General features: G+C 45.0%; 2 protein-coding genes across 2 annotated transcripts in view; one reads left to right on the top strand and one right to left on the bottom strand.

The window, feature by feature from the left end:
- Positions 1–14,378, bottom strand: part of kif28 (kinesin family member 28) — a 183,067-nt gene that overhangs the window by 4,759 nt on the left and 163,930 nt on the right. The window lies entirely within an intron of this gene.
- ush2a (Usher syndrome 2A (autosomal recessive, mild)) overlaps positions 1–14,378 on the top strand; it is a 273,785-nt gene that overhangs the window by 187,119 nt on the left and 72,288 nt on the right. Inside the window, 5 exon segments of the mRNA XM_084005786.1 lie at positions 2,329–2,531; positions 2,659–2,771; positions 11,395–11,611; positions 12,725–12,893; positions 13,013–13,234. Coding sequence (XP_083861912.1) covers positions 2,329–2,531; positions 2,659–2,771; positions 11,395–11,611; positions 12,725–12,893; positions 13,013–13,234 — 924 coding nt within the window.

Genomic DNA, 14,378 nt, shown 5'->3' with positions numbered 1-14,378 from the left:
AGTCATTTATATATAAATCACAAAATACATTTGTGAATCCTTCTCTGTGCATTCATTATTAATGAGACTGAACTGACCCCATACTCAGCCCACAATCTTCAGCATTTTAGAGTTAGCTTGCAAATCCCTCCGTGTAATCACATGTCCGAGGCCGGTCACTATGTCTGTTGTAATCCCTCTTTCTGGCCATGTCTCTGTCTCTTTTTTAACCCTCATGGTTCGCTTTCTTTTTCCGTATAATCATACGTCAGAGGCCTCTCTCTTTTCCTCTATTCTGAGCAGTATAATAAAAAGTGCATTAAAAACATTAGAAAATCATTAGGTGCTAAAGGCAAAGCATGGCTCGTTTAACTGAGAGGACTCTGGAGGTAATTTCATTATTTTACAGCTAGAGTGAGTGCGCGCACACACACACGCACATACACACATACGCAGACAGACCAAGGCCAATATGCAGCTCAACCCTACCAACCATCCTAACATGGACTGCAATCTATAGGGCAATGCTAGCATCAGGACTAATTGGCAAGAAAAATGCATGTGCGTGTGTGTGAGTGAAAGAGGCTCAGTGTGCAGTATTGCGTCGATAATGCCATCCTGCAGTAAATGAAATGTAGAGCAGTAGGTTGGGTTTAGGTAAGTATATTGGCAGCAAATGAATTGGGTTAACTTCTCTTAGCTGAGTGCATTTTCACTTAGAATGATAGATGGAGTCTGTATGATTACCTCTCTGACAAACCGTCTCTCATATTATTTCCCTCCGTTTGGTTCTCACTCTCACTTTTCGACTCACAACTGCTCCATCTCCATTGTTAATTGAAGAAAATATTACACAGTTAACAATATTATGTGTTCTTTCTCGCTCTCTTTGACTTTAAAATGTTGAAAATATATCTTCTTCTTCTCCTCTATTTGTCAGATATTCCTTCTCCTGTCTCAGCCTCCCTTTTGCCTCTGTATCTATAACTTATTTCCTGTAGGTTACCATATTATATGAATTAATTATACCATAGGAGTTTTGGTTTATTATCGATGTCCTTTGGGGATGAGCTGAAAGAGGAGTGAACTAAGGGAATTTGAGGGAATATAATACAACACTGGAAGGTAGAGACTGCTATTCACTATTGCCTATGAGGGAGTGAGGTGATCATGCAGAATCAATCTATTATTCTTAGTGAAAAGGCACTCAGTTAAGTGAAGTTAACCCAATTCATTTGCTGCCAATGCACCAGCCTCAACCCAGGCCACTGTTTTACATTCCATTTACTGCTAGATAGCATTATGAACGCTGTACTGCTCATGGACACACAGGTGATCTCCCTCCCTCCCTCCCTCACCCACACAGACTCACACATTCTCTACTTCCCTCTATGAGTCACATACACACACAAAATGTTATGTCTATAACTTCTATTGTCTGAAGGAGAGGAACGAGGCACCTGTGATACTTATATTCACTTGACTCTTCTATTCATGCATTTTAAGGCAAATTACCTGGAGGGGCTTATGTGAGGCCCTGCCTATATACAGCTGTCACCACAGTCATCCCTCAGTTCATGGGAAGAGGGTATCACCACCCCATCAAATCCAACACAACAGGAAGATATGTAGTAGCTGTTAAAATAGGCCTGGTTTGCAGAAAAGGAAAGACTCTTATCCAACAGCTCCTGGAGGAACATTAAAACAGCCACAATAGAGCACTGAAATGGAAGTACATTTTGGTTCAAACCACCATTTATAGATATATATCCCTCACAGTCTGGATTGTTGCCGCCACATTCAGGTGCAGAATTGGATCTCTTAGAGGCTTGCAGTCGCCACAGGTTTTGGACGTGGATGAACCACCTCCACTCCGACTTGAGGGAGAAAGCCCCTGCATAGAGAAAGCTCTGTCAGGATCAGGTCTTTCCCAGCTCTCTTACCACAAACGTGGCCCGCCTCTCCAGGGTTGTTTGCTGGAGCTAGCGATCTTTTCTTGCTTATGGTCTCAAAACACAGGGTTTATAAAGATGAACTCCAAATCTGATCTCCGTGGGTAGCTGCAGAGGCCAACAGTAACAGTTAAACAAACTTTGACAAGGAGGCCCTGAAAATCATAACATCAATCTCGTCTTTTGCAGCAATGTTCATTCTAACAAGATCATCTAGATAGTCAAATCTACATGTAAAAGCTAGTTTAGAGCCTTAATTTCATACCACAATTCAAACATGCATGTTTGAAGATGAGTACGTCTCCATATCTTTATATCTTTGTCTCTTCAAGCAGTAAAACAGTCTGGTCTTCTTGAAGAATCAAACAGTTTTGGGTCTCACATGTGCCTTCCTCAGAGCCAGAGGAGATGTCGGCCCCAGAGGTGGTTCCAGTTAACAGCAGCACAGTGCGCGTGCTCTGGTTCCCTCCTCGACGTCCTAATGGGGCGGTTACCGGTTACCACGTCTACCTTAATGACCGTCTTCAGGGCAGTGTAGACAACAGCTCCGGCTCCTACCTGCTGGGCGACCTGCTGCCTTTCACTGTCTACAACATACAGGTACACACACACACACACACACACACACACACACACACACACACACTAATAAAGAAAGGCAGATATGCACACCCAAACACAGATGCACAGACACGTGCATTACGCCTGCTGTGTTTGTGTATTTCAGGTGGAAGTTTGTACTGTGTATGCATGTTTGAGAAGTAATATTACTCAGACAACGACTGTGGAGGACCTGCCTGCTGACCTTGCCACGCCGCACGCACTCGTGCTAAGTCCCAGGTAATGCAAAGATGTACCACAATAATTATTTTTCAGTTGCTTTTTGCATGTTCTCTGTACTGTTTTTCTGTGTTGCCATCTAGGATGATACTTTACAGCTTCTGGTTTAAGTATTTTTGGTATTTTTTTTAAGTCTACATTGTCAGGTATTTAATCCCCCTGCATTAAAACATACAGGCTACCCACAACTGTTTCATCTTTTCTAAATCCCCACACTTTTTACACACTTTTAATAACTGGCTTTCATGTGAATCACTCCTTATCCACTTTTAAGTTTTGATCTTTTCTTAATTGAATCTCAGTTTGTTGGTGTGATTAGATGTGATCGGTTTTACCTATATAGCACTTGATAAGTGCACAAAGGCCACCCCGAGAGCAGGGACGGAAGATGACTTATCGGCTGACAACCCGGTACCTGACCCTGGAATGAACAGGACAACGAATCAGATAATTGGCACAAAACAAACAACATCAGCTGAAGAACCGGAGCTCCAAGTATGTAGCTGTGGCTGGTCTAAAGTAACATCCATCAGAGGCCTAAAAATACATCAAGGGCAGATGAAGTGCTTGAAGAAAGTGAGGCCGGGATCTCGCATTGACCATTCTCTTCTGAGATAAAGGTCAAGTCAGGCGAGTGAAGCTCAGCGGCAGGACTTAACCCACAGTCCACTGAACTTCAGCACCCCAGTGGCTAAAAGTAATTCAAGCACATCATCAGAGAACTTGGAGCCAAGTCACTTGCAACCTGCTTGGGAGAAGAACATGCAATGCCACAGACTTCGGGTAAAGTGGCCAAAGTCCAGCAGCAAGAAAGAGTGGGCAACAATTGATGCAGACCTGATCACGATCCTTGACGGAATCAGAGGAACAGTGGAGAAGAAACTGGAGAAAATGGGCGATCTGATCTACTCCTACGGAGCAGAACGTTGCAGAACAAAAAAGACAGGAAAGAATGACAGGACACCAACAACCCCTCCCAAGTCCAGAAGGTGCAAGAAATCCAGCACCTTGTCACAGAGAGAAGGGAGCTGAGGAGGCAATGGAAGAGAGCCTCAGTGGAGGAAAGAGTGGGGATCGACCTCCTGCAAACAGACCTGAAGGGGCACCTGGGAAAACTGCAGAGAGCTGAAGCTCTCAGGACTCGACGCAAAAGGAAGGAAAGGGCGAGAACATCATTCTACAAGGATCCCCAGATTTGTGAAAGGACTCTTCAGAAACGAGAAGAGTGGGCCACTGAAGGTGCCAAAGAGGGAGTTAGAGGATCACCTGAAAACAACTCACACAGACAGCCAAATATTTGAACAGAGGGAAATACCACCAGACATGCCACCTGTTCCTCAACCAGGTACCAACTGGACGACAGTCCCCCAAGGTGGAGCAAGGTTGAGGAAGCAGTGAGGAAGGCAAGGGCAGCTTCAGCTCCAGGACCAAATGGAGTTTCATACCGGCTGTATAAAAACTCCCCAAAACGTCTTATGCTTTCTGTGGAAGCAAATGAAGGTGATGTGGATGAAGAAAACTATCCCAAAAGCGTGGCAAAGAGTGGGAGTGGTAATTTACATTTAGGTCATTTAGCAGACACTTTTGTCCAAAGCAACTTACAATAAGTACATTTGTAAATCCGAAAAAGTTCCACACAACAGACGTAGCGCCCTTTTTCGGAACGAGTTCCTCCTCTTCGTCATGGGTGGGTCGCGCTGCCTCCGTTTCCTCGTGACATTCACTCTCCGCCTCCGCCATGATTGTTATTACTCAGGTAGGCTGTTTCTTCTCCGTCGTGCTCATGCAACCACGCAAGCAGTCTGCTGCAATGCCTGCAGTGCCCCGTGTGTCGAGGCAGTGTAATTACAGTGACTCAGAGTGATGCCGCAGACATCTGCGCTTTCTCCGGTATAAACGGTATTGCAAAATCTCTACGGGTAGACACTTTTATACCGTCACACGGTATAATACCGTCATACCGCCCAACCCTAGAGCCTAGTGATCTGGTGTATAGTGAGAACAGAAGCGGTCCTAATACTGAGCCTTGTGGGACACCCGTGTCCAGAGAACAGGGTTTGGACATAGAGCCATTCCATGTGACCTGAAAGGTGCGATTTACTTTCTTGGTTAGTAAGTAAGTAAGTTGCAAAAGTCATCAGCAGTAAGGGAGGAAGGAGGGGGAGGGGGAGAAGGGGTGAGGAGGGAGGAGAACATGGAGAAGAGTTTCCTGGAGTTGGAGGCGGAAGAGTTGATCTTTGCCAGGTAGAAGGCAGATTTAGCTGCCGAAACGGTTGAGGTGAAGTCAGAGAGGACAATGTGGTAGTGAGCAAGGTCCTCGTCCTGGCCCGATTTCTTCCATTTTCTCTCTGCCGCTCTCAACAGTGATCTGTTGGTTCACAGAGGTTCGATAGATCACTATGATGTTGAGCTTGAAAGGAAGGGTGACAGAGACGGCGTGGAATTCAAGTGCCGATCGGGGTAGGTGGTCCAGAGGACCACCTGGGTGAGATGAGGAGCCAAGTTCCTCCTCCTCGCCCTGTCGTCTTGGGGAGTGTGAAAACGAGTAGGCAGTTGAAAGAGCAGCTCGAGTGGCAGTGTTTTCTGGGGTGATCCAGGTCTCCGTAAGGGCCAGGAAGTGGAGAGTCTGCAGGGAGGCATACGCTGAGATGGTGTCCGCCTTCTTTTTTTTTTTTTTTTTTTTTATCAATTATTTATGGTTTTTTTAACAGACAACTGATAGGGCATGAAAGGAAACACAATCGGTGGGGTAGCATAATGAAATAATGCCTTGTTATCTTCGTTTTACCCCATTAATCCCCTTCCCCCCACCCTCCTCCCGATTGGCATATTGAATTAACAGAGTTGTTCAATCAATCAAAACCAAACAAACAATAATATTAAAAAACAACAACAACAACAACAATAACAACAAAAAAGACAAAACAGAACCACCAAAGCACTCACTCATACATCATTCATTCACTCACTCATTCTACCCTAACCCAGAAATTTCATGACCACACACATAGCCAGTATGTCTGTTGCATGCACATCTGTACATGTACATTTTATATGTTTTAGTCAAATAGACAGAAACCAAAGTACACAAGAAATAAGCAGTTCACTGCACAGCCAGAAAAAATAAATAAATAAAAATAAAAAATACAATTCTTACATTCAACTTTAAATTTTTTTTGCCAAGTTTGACCAACAGCTGACATTTTGTGTTTTAGCTGAATGTAATCGTGCAGTGGTAAGCTCTAGCTGTGCAATGTCCTTGTATGAAGAAAGCCATTCCTTGATTGATTGATTCCTTGGTGTCCGTCTTCTTGACTGCAGACCGGCAGTTCCGTAGCCCCCCTAGTTCTTCAAGTCCCGTACCGGTGGAGAATGGCGGGTGGCAGAGATTGGATGGGTTACAGCTTTGAGCGATGGGTCTCTGGCGAAATCTTCTCCAGTTTGATGTCCTGACTGGGATAGGACACATGGCTACGATGGGAGGTGGTTGAGATGTTATGCCTACCTCAATGGACTTCCTCGATGGACTCCCACTCCCTTTGTCTTCGTTTGGCTGTCCTGACGCTGCAGCTGAAGCTGTAGTGACAAGCTCGTAAGTGTTCGGTTTGCCTCATGCACAGACTGAGGCCCCTCCCTCCAATCAAGTCTATTGACTACAGCTGAGCTGGCTGAAACTAGGTAATTGCCCACTCAGTAAAATCAGCTTCACAAGAATTTAAACAAGCTATCTAGACAAGGCTAAATGTTACAACTAGCTCTACTCACAGAATGCCTAAACCCAAATCTACAATTAGTTTCTGACTTACCAACAAGATGCAAAGCAGCTTCCTTCCTTTCTCCAGACAAAATGTGGTTGAAAAGAAGTTTCACTGGCTGTCCTTTATGTGTTGGTAATTCTACTCGTAATCCATGTCCAAACCCTGTTCTCTAGAAACGGGTGTCCCTCAAGACTCAGTACTAGGACCGCTTCTGTTCTCACTATACACCGAATCACTAGGCTCTGTAATCACATCACATGGATTCTCCTACCATTGTTACGCAGATGACACCCAGCTTTTCCTCTCTTTTCCCCCAACCTCCGACACCCATATTGCAACTCGCATCTCGGAACGTCTGGCAGACATCTCTGTCTGGACTACTGCGCATCACCTCAAGCTTAACCTGCATAAAACCGAACTCCTCTTCATCCTCGGGAAAGACTGCCCTCACATCACAGTATTGCCTTCGTCAACTGCAAGTAACCAGGGTGTAATCTTTGATAACCAACTATCCTGCACCCCCAACATCACTGGTGTGGCCCGATCCTGCAGATTTGCCCTCTACAATATCCGCAGGATCCGGACTTTCCTCATAAATGATGCAATGCAACTCCTGGTCATCTCCCGCCTTGACTACTGCAACTCTCTCCTTGCTGGACTCCCAGCCTTGGCGACTAAACCTTTTGCAGCATATCCAGGACGCTGCAGCACGCCTTGTCTTCAATCTACCTAAATTCTCCCATGTGACCCCCCTCCTCCGTGACCTCCACTGGCTCCCTGTTGCAGCCTGCATCCAATTCAAGATGATGGCACTGGCCTTCAAGGCTATCAATGGAACGGCACCCATCTACTTTCAAACACTGGTCAAACAACACGCCCCCGACGCGAGCGCACTTTGATCATAGCACTGGTGTTCTTAAAGGGATAGTTCGGAATTTTGGAGTATGAGTGTTTTTAATGCCATGCTAGCTAGAACGATTGACTTGTGCTAGCCATAGCACAAGCGAACTCGGCAACTAGAAGAACTGAATGAAATTTCTTGAAAACGTCTCCAGACGTCTCGAACACATCAGCTGACTTGGAAAATAGGTCTTATGTCCAAAATTCCAAACTATCCCTTTAAGGGATCCTTGCTGAACAGCTACTACTTTACTCAGACAAGGACTTAACACTTGTTTCTATTTTTTCGCTCTTACTTTATCAGCAATATGTTGGTGTTGGTTGGTGGTTTCTTTCTTTTGACAAATGTACTTATTGTAAGTCGCTCTGGACGAAAGCGTCTGCTAATTGCTCTAAATGCAATTGTAAATGTAAATACCATCACAAACCTGGTGCGAAACTACTTCCAAGATCTGCAATTCTGTATCCAAACAACAGAATACACAACATCATGGCAATCTTTGGAAGTGGGAATAATGGCTGGATGTACCATTTCCCCTTCACCATGGCAATGGAAGTGATCATTCAAGCTTCCAAGTGGGTTGTGGGAGGAGAACGTCTGCAATCTGGACATCGTCTACCTCCTATTCGTGCCTCCATGGATGACATGACCACCTTGACGTCAACTGTTGGATGCACCAAACATCTACTGGGAAAGCTTCAGGCCAACATTGCATGGGCATAGATGAAATTCAAACCCAGTAAATCCAGGAGCATATCCATCATGAAAGGAAAACTGGTGGATCAGAGGTTCCACATCAAGGATACACCCATTCCTTTGGTGTCAGAGCTGCCAGTCAAAAGCCTAGGGCGCTGGTACAACGCAAGCCTCAAAGACACAGACCAGAGTGATCAGCTGAGGGAAGAAACCATCAAAGACCTTGGCAGCATAGACAGCAATTTGAAACTGTGGTGCCTGCAGGATTTCTCCCCTGGATTTCTCCCCTGCCTGATGTGGCCTCTACTTGTCTACGAGATCCCCATGACCAAAGTCGAGAAACTGGAGAGGACAATCAGTTTATACATCAAGAAGTGGCTTGGCCTCCCGTGTTGCTTCAGCAACATCAGCTTGTATGGACACGGTGCCCTGGAATTGCCTGTCTCTAGCCTCACAGAGGAGTTTAAATGCAGCAAAGTGAGGCTGAACATGAGCCTGGCTGAGTCGCAAGATGACAAGATGACAAGATGACAAGAGTGGCTGCTCCCAGACTGGCAACTGGGAGGAAATGAGGCCGTACAGCAAGCAAAATCTGCTCTCGGGCATGGAGACATTGTAGGACAGATGCAGCATGGAAGAGGTGGGTTCGGAATTGGGACAAGTCGACCCACATGGCACAAGGCAACATCAACCCAGAGGAGAAAGCTGGTGGTTTCTCAGGTGCGGCAACAAGAGGAGGCAGACAGATGTTCAAAGGCAGTCTCGCAGTCCAAACAGGGCCAATGGACTAGCTGGGAAAACCTATAACATCAAAAGCTCAATTGGAAGAATCTTTGGGAGATGGAGGAAAGCTAAATCAGCTTCCTCATCAGAACCACCTATGATGTTCTTCCCACACCCACGAACCTAAACCAATGGTTTGGTGAAGATCCTTCTTGTCAAACCCCCGCAACACTGAGGCACATACTCACTGGCTGCAAAACAAGTTTGTCCCAAGGCCGCTATACTTATACTAGTTGTGTATACTTATATTATACACAACCAGGTCCTACAACAACTGGCGATCACCCTGGAAGGAAGGAGAACTACCAACACTGCCCTCCCTCACCCAATGACTGGGCACACAAACACCAACTCATTTGTAAGAGCAGGACAACTCCCAGAAAAGCCATCTGCAAGAGTGGAAGCAACCCTCCTAGACACTGCCCAGGACTGGAGAATGAAGGTTGACTTAGACCAGAGACTCACCTTTCCGCCTGAGATCATTACAGATAACCTCTGTCCGAAACTGGTCTTGTGGTCAAATAGCAACGGTATCAGTTTCAATACCGTCATTAAAAAAATGCTATGCACTTATATGAGAGAGAGAGAGAGAGAGAGAGAGAGAGAGCGCGAGAGCGAGTCGCGCACCGAGTGACCTGGTCTCGAAGAAGAACACGACTTCTGCAGTTTGGCAGTATTTCGGGTTCTGACCTAATGAGAAGTAGAGCTTAGTTCGGGCCGAACCCGGACCGACCCAACATATTAACTGTAATTAAGAGCCCGAGTCCGATTTCAACCCGACAATTTTTTTTCATGCATGAGGCTGTTGTATGTGCATATCCGTGGGAAGTGGGGGTGCGGCTGCACCACTACTCAGTCACAAAAATATACAAATAATTTTATAGGCTACGTTAGTGCCGCAAATTAGGATATGACTGGACAAAGCCGACACGTATGTTATCGCCTTCTCCCACTAGTCACTTGAAATGATCCCGTACCTCGGACTTTCCTGATGACTTGCTCAACGTTAATTGTCCTGTTTTTAATTTATCCTTTATGTCTCCAAGTTCCATGTTGCACTTTAGCGTAACTCCTTTAGTCTTTGATTTAGCTACACTATCTGTTCCACTTCTTATTTACAAGTGACGGTGACATCTGGTGGACAACTGAAGCCATAGCAACCTCAAGAGCACGACTGAAGCTGTGACACTGTTTCAATCCCGTGTCAGCAATAAAAGTTTAGAAAAGACTGTGTGGTCATCTCGAGTTTCTTTCGCGAGATCTTGAGTTTCTTTCTCGAGATCTCGCGTTGTCCCCAGTACATACCTCTTCCCAGTTTTTTTTTTTTAACCTTCGTTTTTTTTTTTTGTTTTTTTACCTTCAGTTTTTTTTCCCTCCAGGGCTCCGTATAAATGCAATGAACGAACGAACGAACACAAACGCTTGTTTAAAGGCCCGGCCCGACCCACGGGCCGGGTCGGGCCGAATTTCCCACCACTACCCTCGGGCTCGGGCAGAGAAGCTTAACTCTAATGAGTTTGGTGACGTCACGGTAAGGCCGTATACCGGGGTAAAATAGGGAGGAGGTTTGACGGTATCAAAATTTGGATACCGCCCAACTCTAATCACAGTACCACGCTGGAATTCACTGATCTCCTGAGAGCGCCCCATTCTTTCACAAATGTTTGTAGAAACAGTCTGCATGCCTAGGTGCTTGCTTTTATACACCTGTGGCCATGGAAGTGAACACCTGATTTCAATTATTTGGTTGGGTAAGTGAATACTTTTGGCATTATAGTGTACATTGTTACTTTTTGGTCTGTTTTATCTGAAGCAATATTTGTAAGCTCCGTTATTAGAAATGTGCTACATAAATACATGTTATTAATATTATTGCATGAATTGATCTTCAGCTGTCTATCAAAACGTTAAAACTGAGTACATTAGTACTAGTACTAGTTAGTTAGTTACTAGTTTAGTACTAATTACTGATAAACCATCTATTTCTTTTTGCATACACAATTGCATGCAAGTACGCTGCCTATACTGTAATCATAATACCTTAAAGTTGCTTCTGAAATGAATAAAGTACAATGGTAAACTGACATTTCATTTCCTGTTGAGGAGACTGTGGACGTTGTTACTCCGTGTGTTACTACACAGGTCTTTCCCCTGCCAAAGATGTCAGAGATAAAAAAGAGGAAAATCGATAGTGAGAAGTGTATAAAGACACGCACACAGATACACACACGCACACACACACGCTCACACACACACGCACATACACACACACTGATACTGTAACTCAACTTTGCCAGGCATTAACCATGCATGAATGCATGTGTGTATTTGGGTATGACAAAGGTTTGTGTGTGCCTCCCAGTAGTGTGGAAGGAGTGTGAAGGTGAACATCTCCTCATATCTCTCTCTCTCTCTCTCTCTCTCTCTCTCTCTCTCTCTCTCTCTCTCACACACACACACACACACACACACCTTGCTCTCTCAGGTCCGTGAGGTTGACTTGGTCCCGTCCAGGCAGACCCAGTGGGATCATGCTGGGCTATGATGTCTTAAGATGGACGCTGAGGTCATGTGCCATTGGGTCAACAGGGTTCACCACCTCTGCAGGGGACGAGTCCGGTCTAAGGTTCAGATGTTCCTACGTGCAGTGTCCTTCCAGACATATTGTGTGTGGGATGTCCTGCTTCCATCCTGACGTTCAGGTGGTGTTGGTTAATTGTTTCTTATTTTGCTTGTTCTGTATGGGGGGTTGTCCTTATCCATTTGTTTATTTATCACTCATGACATACATTTTACATGGACGATACTGCATTAACACTTCTGGGCAAAAGAAAAGAAGACCATTGACTGGTTAAAAAAATACAATATAAATGTTTCCAGAATTTTTATAAAGTCAACACTATAGCCTGTGACAACACACACTTCTATATCCAACGTGTAATGAGGTCCTCTTGGTGACATATGAAATAAATGACACTGTTTTGAAAAGCAAGACTCAACTCAAATACTGATTATGGATCTATTAAGAAGATGCGTTTCGGGGGTTAATATTTCTCCTCTCTCCTGCTCTGCTCTGCTATATTTGGGTTTTTCATCTTTCTTCTGCTATAATCCCCTCTCCTTTGCCCTTTTCACCTGAATTCGAGAGCCTCTTTTAACTAGAAGTTGTTGTGAGTGATCATTAAAACCTTCACTGTAAAAAAAACAACAACGTGTTAAAGCAAGATAGAAGTCCAGGGTCTTTGCTTTGGCTGCTGATCTGAAGTGGAGAATACATGTTGCTGTGTACTCCTTTAGGATATTAGTCACCAAACCTCACACACACAGCACAAAGAAAGCGTCACACACACACACACACACACACACACACACGTATGTATATACAAACTCTCTTTCCTCTTCTGAGTGCACGCTATTTAAGTGGGATGCATGGTCATTCCTGCAGTGATTCATTTTTCTAAACAGATAACTAACTTGTCATCTGCGTTCACTTACATCTTTGTGTCATTGAATGCCAGCCAAGTTGGCATAGTGAATCCACTCACCACACATTTACCCCCACAACACCCAATGGCTCAAACAATAACAACATTTAAGCTCATACACACCTACTTACTCATGTACCTCGAGGGGAAAAAGTCTTGTATATCACAAACAAGATTGTGTGTTGGTGTTGTGGGTGTATTAAGAAAGCCCTTCGTGTGGCTTCCTCTTTGTCAGATAGTCCCATACATTCAATACACACACAGTACTGTCTCTGTGTGTTTGTGTGGATTTATTTCACATAAATATACATTCAATTGTGCGTCCACCAGGTTTGCTGCAGTGGGCTACTGTACACTAAGAAACCACGTCATCATTGCTGCGAGGGCAGTTACCTGAGTGTGAGTAATTCCTCCAATCTGGTGTGCTGCAATGGCAAACTGCTTCCAGCTCTCCCTGCTCACCAGTGTTGTGGAGGCTACTACGTTCACGTGAAAGCCAGTGAGTGTCAAATCACTTCCAATGTGTACACTTGCATGGGATTCTCTGTTTCCTACTTGACTTGAGTGTAATCTTTTCTGTCGTTCAAGTGTTTCCTTCATCCGTCCTTGTCTTTGTAGATGAAAACTGCTGCCCTGACCACTTGCAGGGCCGGGTCTCAGTGGGACTGGGTGACAGCTGCTGTGGGGGGGTTCCTTACTCCGTGAGAGGCAGTCAGCTCTGCTGCAGCAAGCACCTCCATGATGGCTATGGGCTCCAATGCTGCGGAGGCCACGTTGTAGATGATACGCTGGTGTGCTGCGGTGATGCTAAGGAGGGGAAAGTGCATGCGTTTACCCTGGGTGAGTGAAGGAAACACAAATAAGAATATGGGGGGGGGTTCTGCACTATATCAGGTTTTTGCCCAACAATAAAGGCAGATTTGGGTGACGTTTGATGGGATGCTGAGGGAGACGGATAGAAAATGATGGGACAAAAAGTAAAGCAAAGAGGGTTGAGGTAGACACATGGTGCAGGAGCGTGGGGTCGTTTCCCTTTCTTCCTCTCCCGCAGCGTCCCAAAGCACCCAGATACCATGGCACAGATGGGACCGTGCATGCGTGTGTGTGTCATTAGACATCTTTGTCATGGCAGATGATGATGAAACACACTCGGAATGGCACCGTTGAGGGCACTGCCAAGCACACAGCAGGACAAATACACACTCGTTCTCTCTCCTACACAAACACACACACACCCTTTCACACCTACTGTATAGACATATTATACGCACCAAAACATACACACAGGCACACACACAGAGTCAACAGGGCGCCCTCGGCAGGGTTCGCTTAGTGTTGAGTGCCAGACACAGACACGTGGACTCTATTCATCACACATAAACAATGGCCCATATGGACAGGCCAATAGTCTGTCTCCATTAGACTATCGGCAAACACACACACACGCAGTGACACACACACGCGCAGTGACACACACACGAGATTCGTATCCACACAAAAATACAAGCATGCTGGGAAAAAAACATACATTTATTAATGGCGTTCATTTCTCACCTTCATAATAAAAACGTGCTTTTTTCACTTATTTTTTCATTAAATTGTCAATAAGACTCCCAAACACTGATCTCATGTGCAGTGTTTTGCCTGTATATGTGTAATGTATGTAATGTGAGAGTCTTCTAGTCTGTCACACCATTTTCTCCGTTTGCTCTGTTTCCTTTCCTTCTCCTTCATGAGATCCTTTTTTTTCTCTTCCAACCGAGCAAGCTCCATGTTCATCCTTCATTTGAGGTGCCCTCCCAAGAAGTGCATATACTCCCCACCTCCTCTCCCTCTTCATCTCCTTTTTGTTATTTATTCCACATCTCTGCTTCTTTGTCATCTTCTTACTTTTCCTCAACTTGTTTCCCCACCTCCTCCGGTTTTTCCTCTGGCCTCTTCCCCCCTTCTCCTACCCTTGCCCCCTCCCTTCCTTTATGTGCCC

The sequence above is a fragment of the Eutrigla gurnardus genome, assembly GCF_963514095.1.
Source record: "Eutrigla gurnardus genome assembly, chromosome: 1".
Taxonomy (NCBI): Eukaryota; Metazoa; Chordata; class Actinopteri; order Perciformes; family Triglidae; genus Eutrigla; species Eutrigla gurnardus.
The sequence above is the reverse complement of the archived record's forward strand: the minus strand, read 5'-3'. Positions and strand labels throughout refer to the sequence as shown.